This window comes from Mus caroli, unplaced genomic scaffold (genome assembly GCF_978045245.1).
Source record: "Mus caroli unplaced genomic scaffold, Mus_caroli_1 scaffold_9, whole genome shotgun sequence".
Lineage (NCBI taxonomy): Eukaryota > Metazoa > Chordata > Mammalia > Rodentia > Muridae > Mus > Mus caroli.
In genome coordinates this window covers 93,445,176-93,462,797 of record NW_028227264.1, presented here as the reverse complement: position 1 = coordinate 93,462,797, position 17,622 = coordinate 93,445,176, and the positions used below count along the sequence as shown (strand labels likewise).

General features: G+C 42.2%; 1 protein-coding gene across 7 annotated transcripts in view; it reads left to right on the top strand.

Annotated features, from left to right (window-relative positions):
* Vezt (vezatin, adherens junctions transmembrane protein) overlaps positions 1 to 17,622 on the top strand; it is a 73,191-nt gene that overhangs the window by 46,739 nt on the left and 8,830 nt on the right. For 5 of the 7 annotated variants that reach the window (XM_021174868.3, XM_029482506.2, XM_085843103.1 and 2 more), the window contains 4 exons: positions 3,871 to 4,202; positions 8,020 to 8,213; positions 13,793 to 13,893; positions 14,283 to 14,490. In XM_021174868.3, the coding sequence (XP_021030527.1) occupies positions 3,871 to 4,202; positions 8,020 to 8,213; positions 13,793 to 13,893; positions 14,283 to 14,490 (835 nt within the window). Of the gene's footprint in view, positions 1 to 3,870; positions 4,203 to 8,019; positions 8,214 to 13,792; positions 13,894 to 14,282; positions 14,491 to 16,631; positions 17,597 to 17,622 lie in introns of those variants that run through there. The other 2 variants (XM_029482508.2, XM_029482507.2) reach the window with 1 other exon arrangement.

Genomic DNA, 17,622 nt, shown 5'->3' with positions numbered 1-17,622 from the left:
AGTCCTCTGCTGCTATATGCCAGGGGCCACAGACCACCCCCAGTATGCTTTTTGGTTGGTGGCTCAGTCTCTGGGAGCTCCCAGGGGTCCAGGTTAGTTGATACTTTTGTTCTTCCAATGGGGTTGTGATCTCCTTTAGCTCCTTCAATCCTTCCAATAACTTTTCCATAAGGGTCCTCGACCTCAGTCCAATGGTTAGCTGTGAGTATACGCATCTGTCTCAGTCAGCTGCTGGTAGAGCCTCTCAGAGGACAGCCATCCTAGGCTCCTGTCTGCAAGCACAACGTTGCATCAGAAATAGTCAGGATTTGGTGCCCACCCATGAGATGGATCCCAATTTGGGCTAGTTACTGGATAGCCTTTCCTTCAATCTCTGCTCCATTTTTGTCCTTGCATTTCTTTTAGACAAAAACAATCCTGCTTCAAAACTTTTGAGTGTAGACCCCATCCCTCCACTGGGGACCCTGTCTTTCTACTAGAGATGGTTTCTTCAAGTTCTGTCTCCCCACTGTTGGGCATTTCAGCTAATGTCATTGTCATTGAGTCCTGGGAGCCTCTCACATCCCAGGCCTCTGGGACTTTCTCAAGGTCCCGCTCCCCACCCCTACCCACTGCAGCTGCAGCTTCCATTTATTCTCTGGGCCCTCTGGGCTTCTCTTTCTGTCTCCCCAATACCTGATCCTGCCCCCCCTTTCCCCTCCCCCTGCCTCCCTTCTTACCGTCTGTGAGTTATACCATGGGTAATCTGTACTTTTTTGGCTTAATACCAACTTATCAGTGAGTCCACACCATGCATGTCCTTTTGGGTCTGAGTTACCTCACTCAGGATGATATTTTCTAGTTCCATCCATTTGCCTCCAGTTCATGATGTCCTCATTTTTAATAGCTGAATGTTTTTTGGAAGTGGGAACTATGATAGAATAAAGGAGTGGCTGCATAGGTTGTAGCAGATCTGCATACCAAACCTTTGCACATCCGCTGTATCTTGCTTGCAAAGACTTCGGAACAATGTCTGCTTCCTCTGCAGTATTCACGTACATGGTTCCAAATCAGCTGGGACTTTGTTTTTAGGAGGGGGAAGAGTAGGAGAAAAGTCTAATAATGTTCACTTAAGGGAAAGAACACTGATCAATTCCTTTTATTTCCAGGTTAATGCTCAGGACCATGCTTTTACTCTATAAGGGAACAAAGTCTTTTTGAAAGAGTAAATTGAGATATTTTTAGTTAAGCAGAAGTGAATTTATATCTTAACCTGGACTCGAGTTTTGTCTTAAATATAAACTATTCTTTAAACTTATCTCATTTTTTTTTTTTAGAAAAAACAAGGTTGTAAAACCACAACTGCTTTTTTAAAGTGTTAAATTAAATGAGAAGATTCTCAAAATGTCTAAAGTAGAGCTGGTTGCTTAAAGGGTCCTTAAAAACAGTCATTGCTTCTTGTTTGTGTGTTATATAGATACTTATGTAAGTTCACAGGCTATGTGTTTTCCTTTTAAATTTTATTTTATGTATATGAATATCTTGTCTGCATGTGTATCTGTGCAATGTGTGTGTATATATGTGTGTGTATATATATACAAATATATGTGTACAGTATATATAATATATCTCCACAAGTCAGAAGAAAGTATCAGACCGCCCATACCCTGACTTGACTTCGGTTCCCAGCACCACATATAAGCCATTGTGTGAAGCTGGAATCGAATCGAGAGCCATCTGTAAGAGCAAGTGTTACTAACCACCGAATCATCTCTCCATCCTTTTCTTTGCTCCTTATTGCTAGTCTTTAAGAAGGATTCGGAGAAGCAGTTTTGATGATTTTACATCTCTTTAAGTTATTTTTGTTCAGTTGTTAAGATGTCTACTGAGTTTCCTATTTAGGTTTTAATGTAGTTTTTGTTTTTTTCCGTTTTTTAAATTAAAATGTAATTGCGTCATTTTCTCCCTTTCCTTTTCTCCTCCCCAACACCTTCCTTGTATACCACCCCCATCTCCATCTCAAAATCATGGCTTCTTTTTCTTTAGTTATTATAATGTGCATCTTTTCTTTAGTTGTTAATTATAGCATGTGTGTGAGCATGTATGCATGTGTGTGTATGTGCACATGTAAATGCCTAAATATATGAATATAACCTACTCAGTCCACTCTGCATGTATATGTGCATGTGTCTCTGTGTGTGAATGCCTAAATATATATATATATATATATATATATATATATGCCTTCAGGGCTGACCACATAGTACTGAATAAACAGCTAAGGGCCCATCTCTGGGGCAGACTCCTGCTACTGCTCTCAGCAGTTCTTAGTTTCCCGTTGTTCTTTGTCTAGGACGGAGGCCCCATGAGATTTCCTCCTCATGAGTTGTCATCTGGTGTTACACTTCTCTTGCTTTCTGCTCTATCTCTCAAGCATAAATTCACAGAGACCAGAGAGATAACTCAGTAGTTAGGAGCACATAACGTTCTTCCTGAGAACTCAAGTTCAGTCTCTTTACCCATGGTAGGCAGCTCACAACTACCTGTAACTCCAGCTCCAGGAGATCCCACAGCCTCTTCTGGCCTCCGTAGCCATTTACATTCATGAGTATAAATACACATGAGTATAAGTACACACATAGTCATTTTTTAAAAATAGGTTTGCAATTTTCATGCCAGACATGCTAATTCTTAGAACAAAGTAGTAGCCTCATTTGAACCCCAATTTATTTGTTTTTCCACTTCCTTTCCTTGAGATAAGGTCTCAAGGCTGTAGCCTTAACTAGCCTTAGAACTTGCAGAGATCTGTTTGCCTCTGCCTCCTGTATGCTGGGTTAAAGGTGTGAACCACCACAACTGCCTTGAACACTAAGTTCCCTTTTTTTTTTTTTAATCTGTGTTTGCCTGCACGTATGTCTTTGCACCACATGTGTGAAGTGCCTCTGTTCCAGGACCACCTTGAACTGGAATAACAGATGGATGTAAGCTGCCTGACATATGGTTGCTAGGAATGGAACGCAGCCCAGGTGCTATGTAAGAGCAATGCCTGCTGGTAACTGCTGAGCCATCGCTTCAGCCTCAAATTCTTGATGTGTATGTATAGGTGCACACATCCCACAGCATTCCTGTGTAAGTCAGAGGGCCACTTGTATGGCTCTCTTCTTGCACCATGTGAGTCTTGGAGATACAGCCCAAACGGTCAGGCTTCATATCTGGTACCTTTACCTGCTGAGCTATCTCATCAGCCTAAAAATCAATTTTTCCATTTCTAATAAATTTCTGAAACAGGATGTCTCTAGGTATATCCCTGGCTGTCCTAAAACTCACTGTGTAAAATAGACTGGCCTCTAACTTAACAGATCTGCCTGCTTCTGCCTCCTGAGTGCTAGTGTTACAGGCATGTACCACCATACCTGGCTTCATTTTATTATTTTAAATTATATGTGTCTGTATATACCACATGAAGTCAGAGGTATCAGTTTCCTCTGGAGTTGGAGTTACAAGCAGTTGTGAGCTGTCACATGGGTGGTGGGAAATGAACCCGGGTCCTCTGGAAGAGCACTGAGCCATGTCTCCAGCCCTCCACCCGTTCTTAGGTCATTTCTCTCTAGGATAGGTCTGTGCTGAATTACATATAGGTGTTGGCTTCTCTACTAGTATAGAACAACTACCAACTCACAGCTTATGACTGCATATTTCAGGATCGTGTCCTTGGCTGATCTTAGAGTTAGTTCAAGTTCAGATTGGTCATTATTTAGGATAATGTGAAAAGTTAAAGTCAGATTAAATTTATAGTTTGTTTTGAATATTGACATTTTTATTGATCAGTATGTTTTCAATCTCCCCCCACTCACCTTCTTGTCCCCCCACCTTCCCCCACCACCATCTTAGGTTTTGTTCCAGCTCTGGGTGGCACAGAGTTCAGAGTTCTTCAGACGCCTGGCCCTGTTACTTTCTACAGCGAATTCGCCTTCAGGGCCCTTACTCACTGCTGCACTTCTGCCTCATCATATCCTCTGTGACGTGACTCAAGGTCTACCTCATGCTCACTCTGCCTGCTTGGAAGAGCTGAAGCGCAGCTATGAGTTCTTCCGGTACTTTGAAACTCAGCACCAGTCGGTCCCCCAGCGCTTATCCAAGACTCAGCAGAAGTCGAGGGAGCTGAGCAACGTCCACACAGCAGTGCGCAGCTTACAGCTCCATCTGAAAGCACTGCTGAATGAGTAAGTTGAGAGCTGTAAGGAGTCATCACAGCAGTAAGCAACTCATTCTCAGTCCACTTGGGCTGGTCCTGTCGGCCCTAGAAAGAAGGAAGAAAGCGGCATGGGAAGGATGGTTTGTAGGCACGGGCTATCAGGATACAATGACTTCTAAGCACTACAGTTTAAGAGAAATCGTTTATAGCTTTCCCTTTTCTGGTTTCAGCAGAAAACAGATGTTCCTTATCTTTGAGAGATAAAATGGAGAGGTGTCTTAGTTTGTGTTTACTGCTGTGAACAGACACCATGACCACAGCAACTGTTATAAAGGATAACATTTAATTGGGGCTGGCTTACAGATTCAAGGTTCAGTCCATTATCGTCAAGGCAGGAGCATGGCAGCATCCAGACAGGCATGGTGTGGAAGGAGCTGAGAGTTCCAAAGGCAAACAGAAGACTGACTTCCAGGCAGCTCTGGCAAGGGTCTTAAAGCCCTTGTCACAGCTTTACACTTGTGTAACACACTTCCTCCAACAGGGCCACACCTCCTAATAGTGCCACTCCTTGGGCCAACCATATTCAAACCACCACAAGAGGATTATCATCAAAAATGAGCATCTTTTTAACCCTCTTAACATCAGACGTTAGAACTGGAACTCACAGTCTGAGGGAAGTACCTGTCAGTACTCTATAGCATTATGAAAGGTGCCACTGTATATAGCTACAGGGTAATACTTACTACTTTATAAATACATCAAAACATGTTTGGAAATATTTCTATAGCACAAAATAAACTTCTTGGCCTCAGTAAAGGGAAGTGTCCATATTTCATATTTGTTAATCCTCAGTTTACATAATACTGACATTCAGCTATCGTTTCCAAATGGCTTATACTCTGCTTTGATATACTTTTACCTCTTGTAAATATACTTCTCATCTATTTCTAAATAGAAATTTTCATATTTAAAAATGGAATAAGCCAGGTGTAGTGGGGGATTCTTTTAATCCCAGCACATGGGAGGCAGAGGCAGGTAGCTCTCTGAGTTCCAATCTAGTATGTAGAGAGTTTCAAGATAGCCAGAACTACATAGACTCTGAGAAAGAAAGGGGGGGAGAGAGAAGAAGAGAGAAAAAGAGAAGAAGAGAAGAAGAGAAAAGGAAAGGGGAGGGGAGGGGAGGGGAGGGGAGAGGGAGAGGGGAGAGGGGAGAGAGAGGGGAGAGGGGAGAGGGGAGAGGGGAGGGGGAGGGGGAGAGGGAGAGGGAGAGGGAGAGGAGGAGAGGAGAGGGAGTTGAACCAAAGTAGTCATTCCCACTGAATTTTTTTCACTAAATTTCAAAAATATTGATAGAGTAGGACTAGAGCAAATGGGTGGTTAAGTTCTTGTGCTGGTAATCCAGAGGTCATTGAGATTTACGTAACTGATGAGATTGCAGGTGATAAATTTACCTGACCCATAATATCAAATCAAGAAGTAGAGAGAGAAGTGGGTAAATCAGATGTAGGAAGTGGACCAAGAGGCCTGGACTACCCAGTACTCTCACAAGGCTGACTGAGCTGGGATGAAGGGGAACAAGATACAAAGACAGCAATGGAAGCTCACAGACATTTGAGAAGATAAGTTTTACCTCAGTTCAAGGCCTTGGTGATAGGAGACTTGTGAAAGATTGGAATGGGAAAAGGGTAGAAGCTGAGGTGAGGCTATATCCCAGTGCTCAGATGGCAGGTGGATACTAACCACCAGTTCATGGCAAGCAACATGGACAGTACGGCCATTTCCACAGGAGTGGGGGCAAAGGCTGGGTTATCTGAGTGTGTCAGAAAAGGGTCTCTAGAGCAGCAGAGCTGACAGGATGAATGCACACACACATTATATATATATATTATACATTTATATTATAATGTATTTCAGATTTATTACTTATGCATGTGTCTGTGCACTTATATGCAGGTACTAACAGAGGCCAAAAGAGGGTGTTGGATGGTCTAGGGCTGGAGTTAGAAATGGTTATGAACTGTCCAGGATGGGTACTGGGGACCAATCTCCAGTACTGTAAAAGAGCACAAGTACTGTTGATCACTGAACCACCTTTCCATCCCCATGGATATAAGAGAGGTTTTCATCCATAACTCTAGTTCCAGAAGATCCAGCACCCTCCTCTGACTCTGCCAGCACTAGGCACACACCAGGGGTCCAAGACATACATGCAGGCAAAATAATCATACGTGCAAGATAAATAAATCTTCAAAGAGGGCCTTTTTTTGTTTTTTCTAAAAGACGGGTTTTAGTAGATTGGCTTATGCAGCAGGGATTAGGTAGTCCAGCAGTGGTTGTCTGCATCCTGGAGAGGCTGAGAACCTAGCTGTTCTGTCTGCGCGGCTGGGTATCTTAGCAGTCCCAGTCTGTTCTGCAAGGTTGGATATCTCAGCAGTCCCAGTCTGTCCTGCAGGCCTGAATGTTCTCTAAAGAGCTGCTGCTCCTTAGTCCACATCACAGGGCCACACATGCTGGGTTCAGATGCCACAGAAGATGCAGCAGCAGCAGCATATAGGTGTTCATCAGCTAGGAATGAAGAGGCCTCTCCCTTCATTGAGTTCTTCCTTAGAAACCCCCATCACAGACCTGAGGATCTGTCTCTTAGTTCATTCTAGATTTGATCAAGTTGACAAGAGTAACCATCATACAGAGAAAAACGAGGTTTTTTTTAGTGAATGTGTTATATTAGCCAAAACCAAGCACCCTAAAAATGTGTGGCAACAGAATCAGAAGTGGGCCAGGCATGTTGGAATACCGTAGAAAGAAGGTGGATTAAAGGGCAAGATTGCAACTCTGAGCAGGCATAGACACGTTGTTAAAAACCAGAGGCTGGAAGTGGGGATTGTGCATGGGAAATGCATGATTCTGTTTCAAAACAGGACATGCTTCATGTGGCACTGTCGCTTTAGTGTCTTAATTAGCAAGTACACTGGGTACAAATAGCATATTTGTTTCTCTCCCACTGCTGTAGAGCTCCCTCCTGTGTGGTGGGTGGAAGGGTTGGCTGTTAGGGAGTTGGTTGGTTGGTTGGTTGGTGGGTGGGTGGGTTGGTTGGTGGGTGGGTGGGTTGGTGGGTGGGTGGGTGGGTGGGTGGGTTGGTTGGTTGGTTGGTGGGTTTGAGACAGGAGCTTGCTTTGTAGCCTGAGCTGTCTTCAGACTCATGCTCCTGTTGCTCAGGCCTCCCAAGGTCTGGATTGTGGGACTCCACCCACTCCCTATCTATAGTTCTTATATATATTAAATATATATAATATACATACGCACATATATATATACCATTTTACCGGTTATAAATTGTTTAAAAATAGGAGATGGCTTAATTTATTTCTTTAGATCAGAAATTGTCTAGTAGCCGAGCAGTGGTGGCACATGGCACTTGGGAGGTAGAAACAGATGTGATCTCTGATTGATGCCCACCTGGCTTACGGAAGGCGTTCAAAGCTAAATGAAGAAACTCTTATCTCAAAAACCAAAAATGAAAGGAAGGAAAGAAGGAAATGAAATTCTCTAGTATATATGTAAGAAATACTCAATAAATACATTACTTAATACTCCTTATACATTTTCATTTGTTTCAGAGGGTGGTTTAGGTTGCTTAACCAAGGACTCTATCACTGAGCTACGTCTCCAGCCCTACTTAGTCATTTTTAAATGTACAGTCCAATCACGCTGTTGAACAACCATCACCACTATTTGTCTCCAGAACTGTTTTAATTTAATAGGCTTAATTTCTTAAATACTCCTCTTAAATGATAAAGTTTCCATTTTGTCTATTAAAAACCTATTTCTCATTTTCTGTGTTGCAGAGTAATAATTCTTGAAGATGAACTTGAAAAGCTCGTTTGTACTAAAGAAACACAAGAGCTGCTATCGGAGGCTTATCCGATACTAGAGCAGAAATTAAAACTGATTGAACCACATGTTCAGGCCAGCAACAGTTGCTGGGAGGAAGCCATTTCTCAAGTGGATAAACTGCTCCGGAGGAACACAGATAAAAAAGGTACCTGTGGATTATTTTCAGTGTATGCTTGTCAATTACGCTCACTCTATCCTGAAGGGATTCCTGTATTTGTGGCCTGTGTCGAAACAGATGAAACCGGCTGCATAAAAGTTCTTAGTTTAATAAAAAGAAGCGGTGGATGAAATTGATACTCAACTCCAATCACCTCAAATATAAAACACATCTGATGTGAGCATGCATCCCATTTCCTGGTATAAACTGGAATGAAGGGAGAAATGTTGGCAGTAGTTTCTACTGTCAGAACTCCCGACTCTTACAGGTTGAATGATAAAAGAACTGGGTTAAGCCAGGTGTGTTGTTGCTCAACTCTAAGCTCAGCTCTAGGGAAGCAGAGGCAAGAGGATCACTGTGAGTTTGAGGCTAGTCCTGTCTATGTAGTGAGCTCTAGGATAGCCAAGACTACATAGAGAGACCTTGGCTCAGAAAAAAACAAAAAGAACGGATTTAGCTGGCTGTGGTAGCTCATGCCTGGAATTCTAGCACTTGGAAGGCTGAGACAGGAGGATTGCCTTGTGGAAGACAGCCTGGGCTACCTAACAAAACTCTTCGTCAAAACAAAACAAATGATAGTTGGATAGTCAAGAGCCAGGGTAGCTCAGTGACTATATCTCAGTCCCTAGCACTCCCATAACTGATGGTCATGAGCAAGCTCCTGAGATTTCCTTTTAAGGTATAGAGCTTACTTCTGTTAGGAAGACATAATGCAGAAATGACACAGTTAATGGCTGTGAGTTCATTGTAAGCATCACAGTCTTAATCGTCTTAGATCAGATCATTTTGTGCCACAGGCTACAATACAGTGTTGGCATTTCTCCCCTAACCTGTGTTTTTAAAACTCAGATTTCACTCTAGGTTTTACACCACTAATTTGACTTGGAATGTGTAGTATGTTAATTTTTTAAATTGTGCAACAAGCCAACACCGTATTTTTCCCATGGGTCTCTATTACAGGGTTAATTAGACTTGTACATTGAATTTATATTGTTGCCAACAGTAATTGGTTCAAATCACCATAATAATGTTTTGTTTATAGTAAGCACTTTAATAGTTTGTTTCAGTGTCTTCAATGAATAAATACTAAATGGTGAAAAATACTAACTTTTTTCAAAGAAAATATTGGCATAATAATGACTGTGCTTCCTTTTCTCACAGATGTGTCTAGTGGGTGTGTTTTTTCAAAGGATAAATCTCTTAGGGAATTTTAATATATGTAAATATTTTAAATTTTACCCTGAGGTCTAGAACATCTGAGTACAAGAAGAAACATTCCGAAGTCTTTGGGTGCTAAAAGATGCAGCCCTGACTTGTTCAGGGGTAGAATATGTGCTGACCATATAAAGTCTGGACACTAAAACAGTACATGCCATTCAGTGCTTCCCGAGCACATTCTGAAACAGGAGGACATTACCCAGCCAGCTACCGTGTGAAAACTGTCTTCTCACCATTAAGCCAGTAGTCAGTAATGCTAGCCCATTGCTAGTGTTTGTACACAGTTGCCCACAGCTATAACCCTTTAAATGTTTGAAAACATTCTACAAAGCCAGCATGTTAGCCAGATTTTTTTGTTTTATTTCAAAGTCATTTCAGAGGCTGGAGAGTTGTCTCAGCATTTATTAACTGTTCTTCCGAAGGATCCAGGCTTGGTTTCCAGTACCTACACGGCAGCCTACAGCTGTGTAACTCCAGTTACAGGGATCCTGTGCCCTCTTCCAGCCTCCATGGGCACTAGGCACACAGTGCCTCACAGACATACGTGCAAGCAGAACACCCAGGCACAGAAGTAGTTTTTAATTAAAAGTCATTTTAGATTTATAAAAAGATTACAAAAGTAATCCAAAATCCCCTTCATCTAGATTCTGTAATGACTGACCTTCTACACATTTGGCTTATCTGTGTGTGTCTATGTATACACATGCACCTACACTCCCATTATCCCTAAATCTTTCTTTGTAATTTTGAAAACTGAACATCCTCCTACATAATGCAAGATGCTGTCATAGTGAGGAATTTAATACAGATGCAATACTGCCATACAACCCACAGTACCTATGAAAGTTGTACAGATTGTCAGTATTTTTGTATATCCATATCCCAGTCATATGCAGTATTTGGTTGTCATACTTCTTTTTTTGTTTTTTGTTTATTTGTTTTGCCTTTCTTTATAGTACTGTACAATAAATGTTTTATGAGGAAATAATTTCAGATTATATAAATAAACTTGTCTCACCAAAATTTCACCCACTATTTATATATACACCATAAGATTGGGTAGTATCGTATTTATATGTTGGCTAAGAACTATCAAAACTTCACGTTCCCAGACTTGGGGTGTAGGATAATAAGCGCTAAAACACTCACCTACTTACCTTGGGCCCCCAGGGTTCAGTGCCTAGCATACAAAATAAATAAGAGAAAAACTTTGTGTTCACATAAAAGCTCTACGTATATTCCTGTATGACTTTGTTTATAGTCACTAAAATATCTAAAGGCCATGTGTCCTTCAGCTGGTGAGTAGATTGTGACATCCATTCACTGGGGAACCACTCAGCAGTGAAAAGACTGGTCACACAACAGGGCAACTTAATAACTTTGATTTGGTTGTTTTGAAACGGGGTTTTGTTATGCAGTATAGCTTGCTTTGACTTCATTTTAGTCCAGGTTAGCTTCAAACTTATAGTGTGTGGGTTGCAGACATGTGCCTCCACACCTGGCGTCTACACAGTTCTTAACACAGTGATTGGGAGAAGCTGGAAATGGGTGAGTGGGTTATAAAGCGGCAGGATATCCAGACATGGTGATGCATACCTCAGATCCCAGCACTGAGGAGCCTGAGGCAGGATAACTGCAAGTTCAAGGCCCCCTTAGACTACTTAGCAAGATGCTGCCCCACCCCACCCCCCCAAAAAAAGAGAACAGCCAAAACAGACAGCATAGGTTAATATTTGGTGTGATGGAACTTTTAATATTCAGGTTGTCGTTTATGCATTTGTCTGACCCCATAGAATTGGGTACCAAAAGGTAAGATTTTTGGAATAAATAGATTAGCTTAAATTATTTTCACCTGTTTTAGGTTTTTTTTTTATTTGCGTATGTGTATTTATATAACTGTTTTTAATGGTAGTCTTCTTCAGAACTATTTAAGAGTAAGTGGCAGACATAAAATTCCACTATCTCAAAATATTTCTATGATAATTGCCAACTGATAATTTCCTAATCCATTTTCTCTTTTACACTTATTATTTGGCATTTTATTCTAAGGTAAAGAATCCATTTGTCCTCTTACTTATATCAGTAAAACTTTATGGATGCAAATCGTACAGTGAATTTTAATTTGTTATTATAATTATATGAAGATCATCTTTTTTTTCTTTTTGCTAATCTTTTCAGTTAGTATAAAAATGAGTTTATTTCATTGTGTCATTTTCGTGTTCGCATCATCTTATTTCCTTGCTCCCTCCTGGTACTGGTTCTGACCCTGGAGAGCCCTCAGGCCTTTCAGTGGGGTGTGGTGTTTAGGAAGCAAGGTCTGGATGCTATGTGTGCTCATTGCCCCTCCCCCCGGATGTAATTGCTTCCACATCTCAGTGTACAGCTGGAGCGGAACAATATATCGTACAGCTCTACACATATTCAGATCCATGACTGTACCTGTCTGTGTGTTAAGAGCTGTGCCATATCAATAATGCTAACAGAGTTTCAACACCATGTGATTTATTGTCCTTCCCCATTTCCATATTCAAACCTCCCCTCTCTGGTTATGGGAATCTTGACTCATAATTTTCAGCTTATTTGCTTAGCACAAATCCCTCAACACTGTATACAGCTGTGGACTCTTCCTCTGAGAGTCCTCTCTTTCCTGCTCCATGTGACCACTCAAGCCCATGCACACCTAGCGTGTCCTCTAAGCCCTCCCACCACCTCGCCATCCCTGGCTGGCTAAGATGCTCTTTTCTGCTTTACCCCAGCACCAGGGTAATTTGTGCAGTAGACCTCTTGCCAGGTAAAAGTCCCCATTGGAACCCAAATTTACCTCCTCTCCTTGACATTTCAGTTGATCTTGACATTTTTAAAGCTTTATTTTAATATTTATTTTATGAAGAATTAAGGAAATTGTCTGCTTAAAAGTTTAAAAGCCCCAAAAGAGTAGGACTCTGATGACAAGCCTCATCAACCTCTGTCCCAGTCCAGGGTGACGTTCTAGTGTCTCCATACCCTAAAGAGTCCATGCACGTGTTCATAAAGTAAATGTCAGTGTCTAAATATTCTGTGGAATGTGTTCATTTAGTATACTTTCTCTTGAAAAAAAATAGGTATTTTTCCTAGTGTGGTTTCTGAATTTTTATGTCATAAAGACTACCTACATTTCAAAAATGTTTAGTAAGTTTGTGATTTCTTCTTATACTTGGGTGTGTGTGTGTGTGTGTGTGTGTGTTTGTCAGATGGTTGTGAGCCACTATGTGGTTGCTGGGAATTGAACTCAGATCCTCTGGAAGAGCAGTCAAGTGGCCCCTGAGCCGTCTCTCCAGCCCTGTATTTTCTATTTAGCAGTATTGATCAACTACCGTCAAGGGCTGAGATATCCATCAGCTGTCTCCCACATGCTAGGCTTGCCCAAGGGCCAGGGTTCCACCCCAGTGCTTCAGAAGCGACAAATAGTACTCTGTTTTCATTTTTTTATTCAAAGGCCTTACTGTGTTGTATCAGTACTGACAAGAAAAACTGTTCTACTGTCAGCCCAATGGAACTTTCTAGAGTGTGTGGTCTGGTAGGCTGGCCTCAAACTCACAGATCTACCTGCCTCTGCCTCCAAGTGTTGAGATTAAAAGGCTGCACTACCATGTTCTGGTTTTGGTTTTTTGTTTTGTTTTGTTTTGTTTTGTTTTGTTTTAAGGAGAAAGAATAATGTTCCATTTTAAAACCCTCCCAACACTATGAACAAAGTATTTTGTGAGAGTGGAATATTTGTCATCTACCATGTGACAGATACTATGGCCGTGTACTGCACGAGGTTAACTTAAAGCCAAGTGGTAAATATATATAGCTATTACTGTTCCCTTTTGGTGTCTTTCATTTTTTTTTTTTAAAGATTTATTTATTATATATAAGTACACTGTAGCTGTCTTCAGACACTCCAGAAGAGGGCGCCATGTGGTGGCGTTGTGGGTGGTTGTGAGCCACCATGTGGTTGCTGGGATTTGAACTCTGGACCTTCGGAAGAGCAGTCGGGTACTCTTACCCACTGAGCCATCTCACCAGCCCGGTGTCTTTCATTTTTGCAAATAAAAGTTTTTAGCCAGAACAATTCGGGAGCCAGATAGGGTAATACACATCAAAAATCTAACACTCAGGAGCCTGAGGTAGGAAGATTATTAGTTTAAAACCAACCTGGGCTCCTAAAAGGACCCTGTGTCAAAACAAGAAAACCAGGGGAAAATGAAGTCAGACTGTGAGACTAAGAGGTAGTGCTGAGGACATCATGTCACTAGATGTCACCCTAGTGTGTGTTTCTGACGGCCTGTTTCCTTGCTCTGCCCTTCCTTCCTCCACTGTCTCTGAAGGCAAGCCTGGAGTAGCCTGTGAGAACCCACACTGCACTGCGGAGCCCTTGGTGCGGCCAGCTCTACACATTGAGGACAGAGACCCCATCCCTGAGGAGCAGGTAAAGGGGAGCGGTGCTGGCTTCCCCCTGAAGAAGCAATCCCTGCTTTTACTTCAGGTGGCATGGGTAACATCAGATCAATTGTTGAAGTTCTGCTTCTAATGAGGTTAAGATGTAGTACAGTGTAATGTAAACCTATGTAAAATATTTGCTCTCGCGCCTTGATTTCGATTCATCAACGCAGAGTATTGACAGTGTTAAACTTTCTCATCTAGAACTTTCTAGTATCCACTGTTTGAAGATTTTAATTTGTCAGCAGATAAGTCTGTCGCCTTCCTTCCTCCCCAGCTGTCCTTTGAGAAGGTCCTCCAGGATGCATAGCGCAAGTAGTGAGTACTGCTCAGAGACCTGTCGGCTTGACGTTCTTTCTGTCTTTGGTCCGTTTTTAGGAATTAGAAGCTTATGTGGATGACATAGACATAGAAAGTGAGTTCCGAAAGGACGATTTGTATCACTTGTCTCAGGAAGACAGAGAGAGACAGAAGCGCGAGCAGGAGGAGTCCAGGCGGGTGCTGCAGGAGCTGAAGTCTGTGCTGGGCTTTAAGGCTTCCGAGGCAGAGAGGCAGAAGTGGAAGCAGCTGCTGTTCAGTGACCACGGTAAGCTCCGCCCCCAGGGCGTGGGTCATTCGGTAAGCTCCGCCCCCAGAGCCCAGGCCTTTGCGGGATGTGGGGGCAGGAATCTCTTCTCTTTGAACCATGAGTGTTATTTAAACTGTAGAACTCTGGATCCTCCGGTCAGTACAGGACTCTCATACAGAAGCAAAGTCAATTTGATCAATAAAAAAAACCACCATGTAATCACACTAGACTATGGAGTCACGCTTTTTCACCGGTTATTTCTTTGATAGATTTCTTTCAGAGTGGACCTTTAGTTGGATACATCATGCTGGCCATGGTGGCGGTGTAATCCCAGCAAGGTGGTTGAGGCAAGGAGGATCAGGAGTCTAAGGCCAGCTGGGGCTGCACAGTGTGTTTGTGTGACCTAGCTACACAGCAGGACCCTTCCAGGGGGTGAGGGGACAGACAGAAGAAAACTATAAACTTGAGATGCTAAACCCTGTTCTCTATCCAAGTACTTCATTCAGTAAGACTTACCATTAACTTCATAATGATGCAATATGCATAAAGACCTAAACCACTTGGCCTCTTCGTTCAGGTTACTCAAGTACATGGAAGCAGAGGTGTTCCTGTGTACTCCGACTCCATAGTCAGGGTTGGATGTTGTTGGCTGCCCTTACACATCTTCATGTCACTCTCACTTTTCTCTCCAGTCACATGTCATGGGAGGCAAGAGAATGTATGAAGAGAAAGAAACTTGACAGTTGTCAATGTCAATTTATTTCATTCTCAGTTGAATTAATTCCTTTGGACTTACAAGAAGGTAGAATGGGCTTTCCACTCGGCTTTCGAGTCCTCCGGAGCCTCGAATGTGCAGCTGCCTGCCTGCCTTCCCCTTCTCAGTAGAAGTCTAGAGGTCACCTGTTCTGGACAGCTCCTTGGGGCTGCCCTGTCTTCTCCTAGGAACCCTCACCTTTCTCTCCAGCCTACTCGCTGTTGGTTTCATCCTTCTTTGTTGTTTCTTTTGGCTCCTTTAGAACCCAGTCCCACTAGATGATGCTTGTCCACTAGGTAGCCCTGTAGCCCACTCCCGTTTCAGCACCTTTTTCCCTGCTAAGCTCTCTTGTAACCCATTCCGGACTTGGTTCAAACAGCTCGCTGGCGATGGCCTTCTGTCTTAAAACTGCACTGGTTCCATCTTCCTTTTTATATTAGCCTTGCCAGCATGAGAATCCATCCTGTCCACTTCTAATAAAGACATCTTGCCCAGTATTTCTAATAAAGGTGTCTTTCCCAGTTTACCTTTATCTAATTAGACTAGTCCCACAAACTTGCTGGGTATAGTTATGGAGTAGGTATATACTGGTCTCTGACCTAGAACTCAGTCCTCTCTCCCGGGGTTTCCTGTGTGAGTCCTCGGCTGCCCACCTCTCCTACCAGAGAGACACAGGTAGCTGGGATGTAAAGGGAGGCTTGGACAGCAGAGCAGAGAAATGGAGAACTTTCCAGAACCAGCCGTAGAGTTCTGTAGTCAGCTTATTCATGAATTAAGAGATTGCATGCAGATAACTTTCTTTAAAGACATAATCGGTTCTGTGCTCAGAATTTCTTTTTTGTTAGTATCATTGTTTGTCTCTAAATTTCTGTCCTTTTTTTTTTCTAGTTTCTATTCTCCAGCAGCATTCACTCAGCAGATTATAACTCACCAAGTAGTTATCTAGTCCCTGTTAGACACCTGATGCTAGTTACTGCTACATGCAGCACATGGATCAACAGACAAAAACAAAAACAAAGCCCTATTCCCCTAGAGCCTTACATTCTACACCGCTGTCAGCAGCTGCTGCCCTTCCAAATACCCTTGCTCCCTGATTCAGTTAGCAGGGATCCTGAACCCCTGTAACACGGTACACCTAGCAGACTTAGGAACAAAGAGCATGCAGAAATGCTGAAAATCCCATTGCCTATAAGTGTGTATCTTTTGCCACTGTGCAGTGTTTTCTTCATATTAGTTAGCTGTAAAATGACCTACTGAGAGAGAATGTGTCTCCATTTGCATTTAAAAAGGCAGTAATGCTGTATAGTTTGTGAAAATAAGTGAAAGATCTGCTGATGCTAGAAAAATGCTTTCCCGTGACAAATGTCAGTACATCTTCCAGAGTTGTTTTCATCTCTGCCTACAGGGGTAAAGGCCGAGTGGAATTAGAGAGGGACGGCCTCCGCTGGACCTGCTGTGGCCATGTTCTGTTGTCGCTGCTTCCATAGCGCAGTTACCGCAGCGTAGGCATGTGTCTTGGAAACGGACGCGTTTTACAAATGCTTTTTAAGTGTACGCCAGACCTTCAAGACGCACTTTTTTTCCTTCCGCCATGCTTCATAATGTGTTGTATGGTACTAACCCCTCGTGCTGGGAGGAGAGACTGCCTAGTGAGCAACCACTGCCTACTAACACCAAGAGGGGCTAACTAAAACTTCACTTTTCTTACAAGGACAACTTGTACTGTATGGATCTATATTATATTTATGTGTTGTTATACTCTGTTTGGTACTTGGTCTTGAATGCAGATTTGATTTCATTTGTGTTCTGTGTAGTACTACAAAATGTAGATATATGCATTACTCCCATTCAGGGTCTGGTAGGTGTTTGGCAAGTAAGTTGAATTGTATGTTACATTTTTTTATTTATTTACTTACATGTTTTACCTCATAAATATATATATATTTATAAATATATATATATATATATATATATATATTTCTATTTGGTGAAGATGCTGTTTTTCTGGGTCACATTAGGCCCAGGCTTTAGTGGGCATCAAAATCAAGCAGGATGGCTTATAAACATGCCAGCCTCCAACCCCAGTGTCCCGTTCCCCATGTGTGATCAGCTTCTAGGATCTGTTGCCAGCAGCTTCCTAGAGGATAACTGGACCTGCTGATTCAGGGACCGTGCTTTGAGAAGCACTGCCTTGGAACTGCAGATTCTTCAGCAAGTCCCCATCGTGTTTCATTTCTTTAGGTATTTTGTCTCAAAAAACTCCCCATATTTATAAAGTTACATTTATTTTACTAGAAAGTTTTATTGCGTTTTTATTTATTTGTTGCTCCTTTAAAAAAAAAAAAGCAAGTGGGAATTAAAAGTTGTTGGGCCCTTAGTTATTTTTTTTTCCTTTT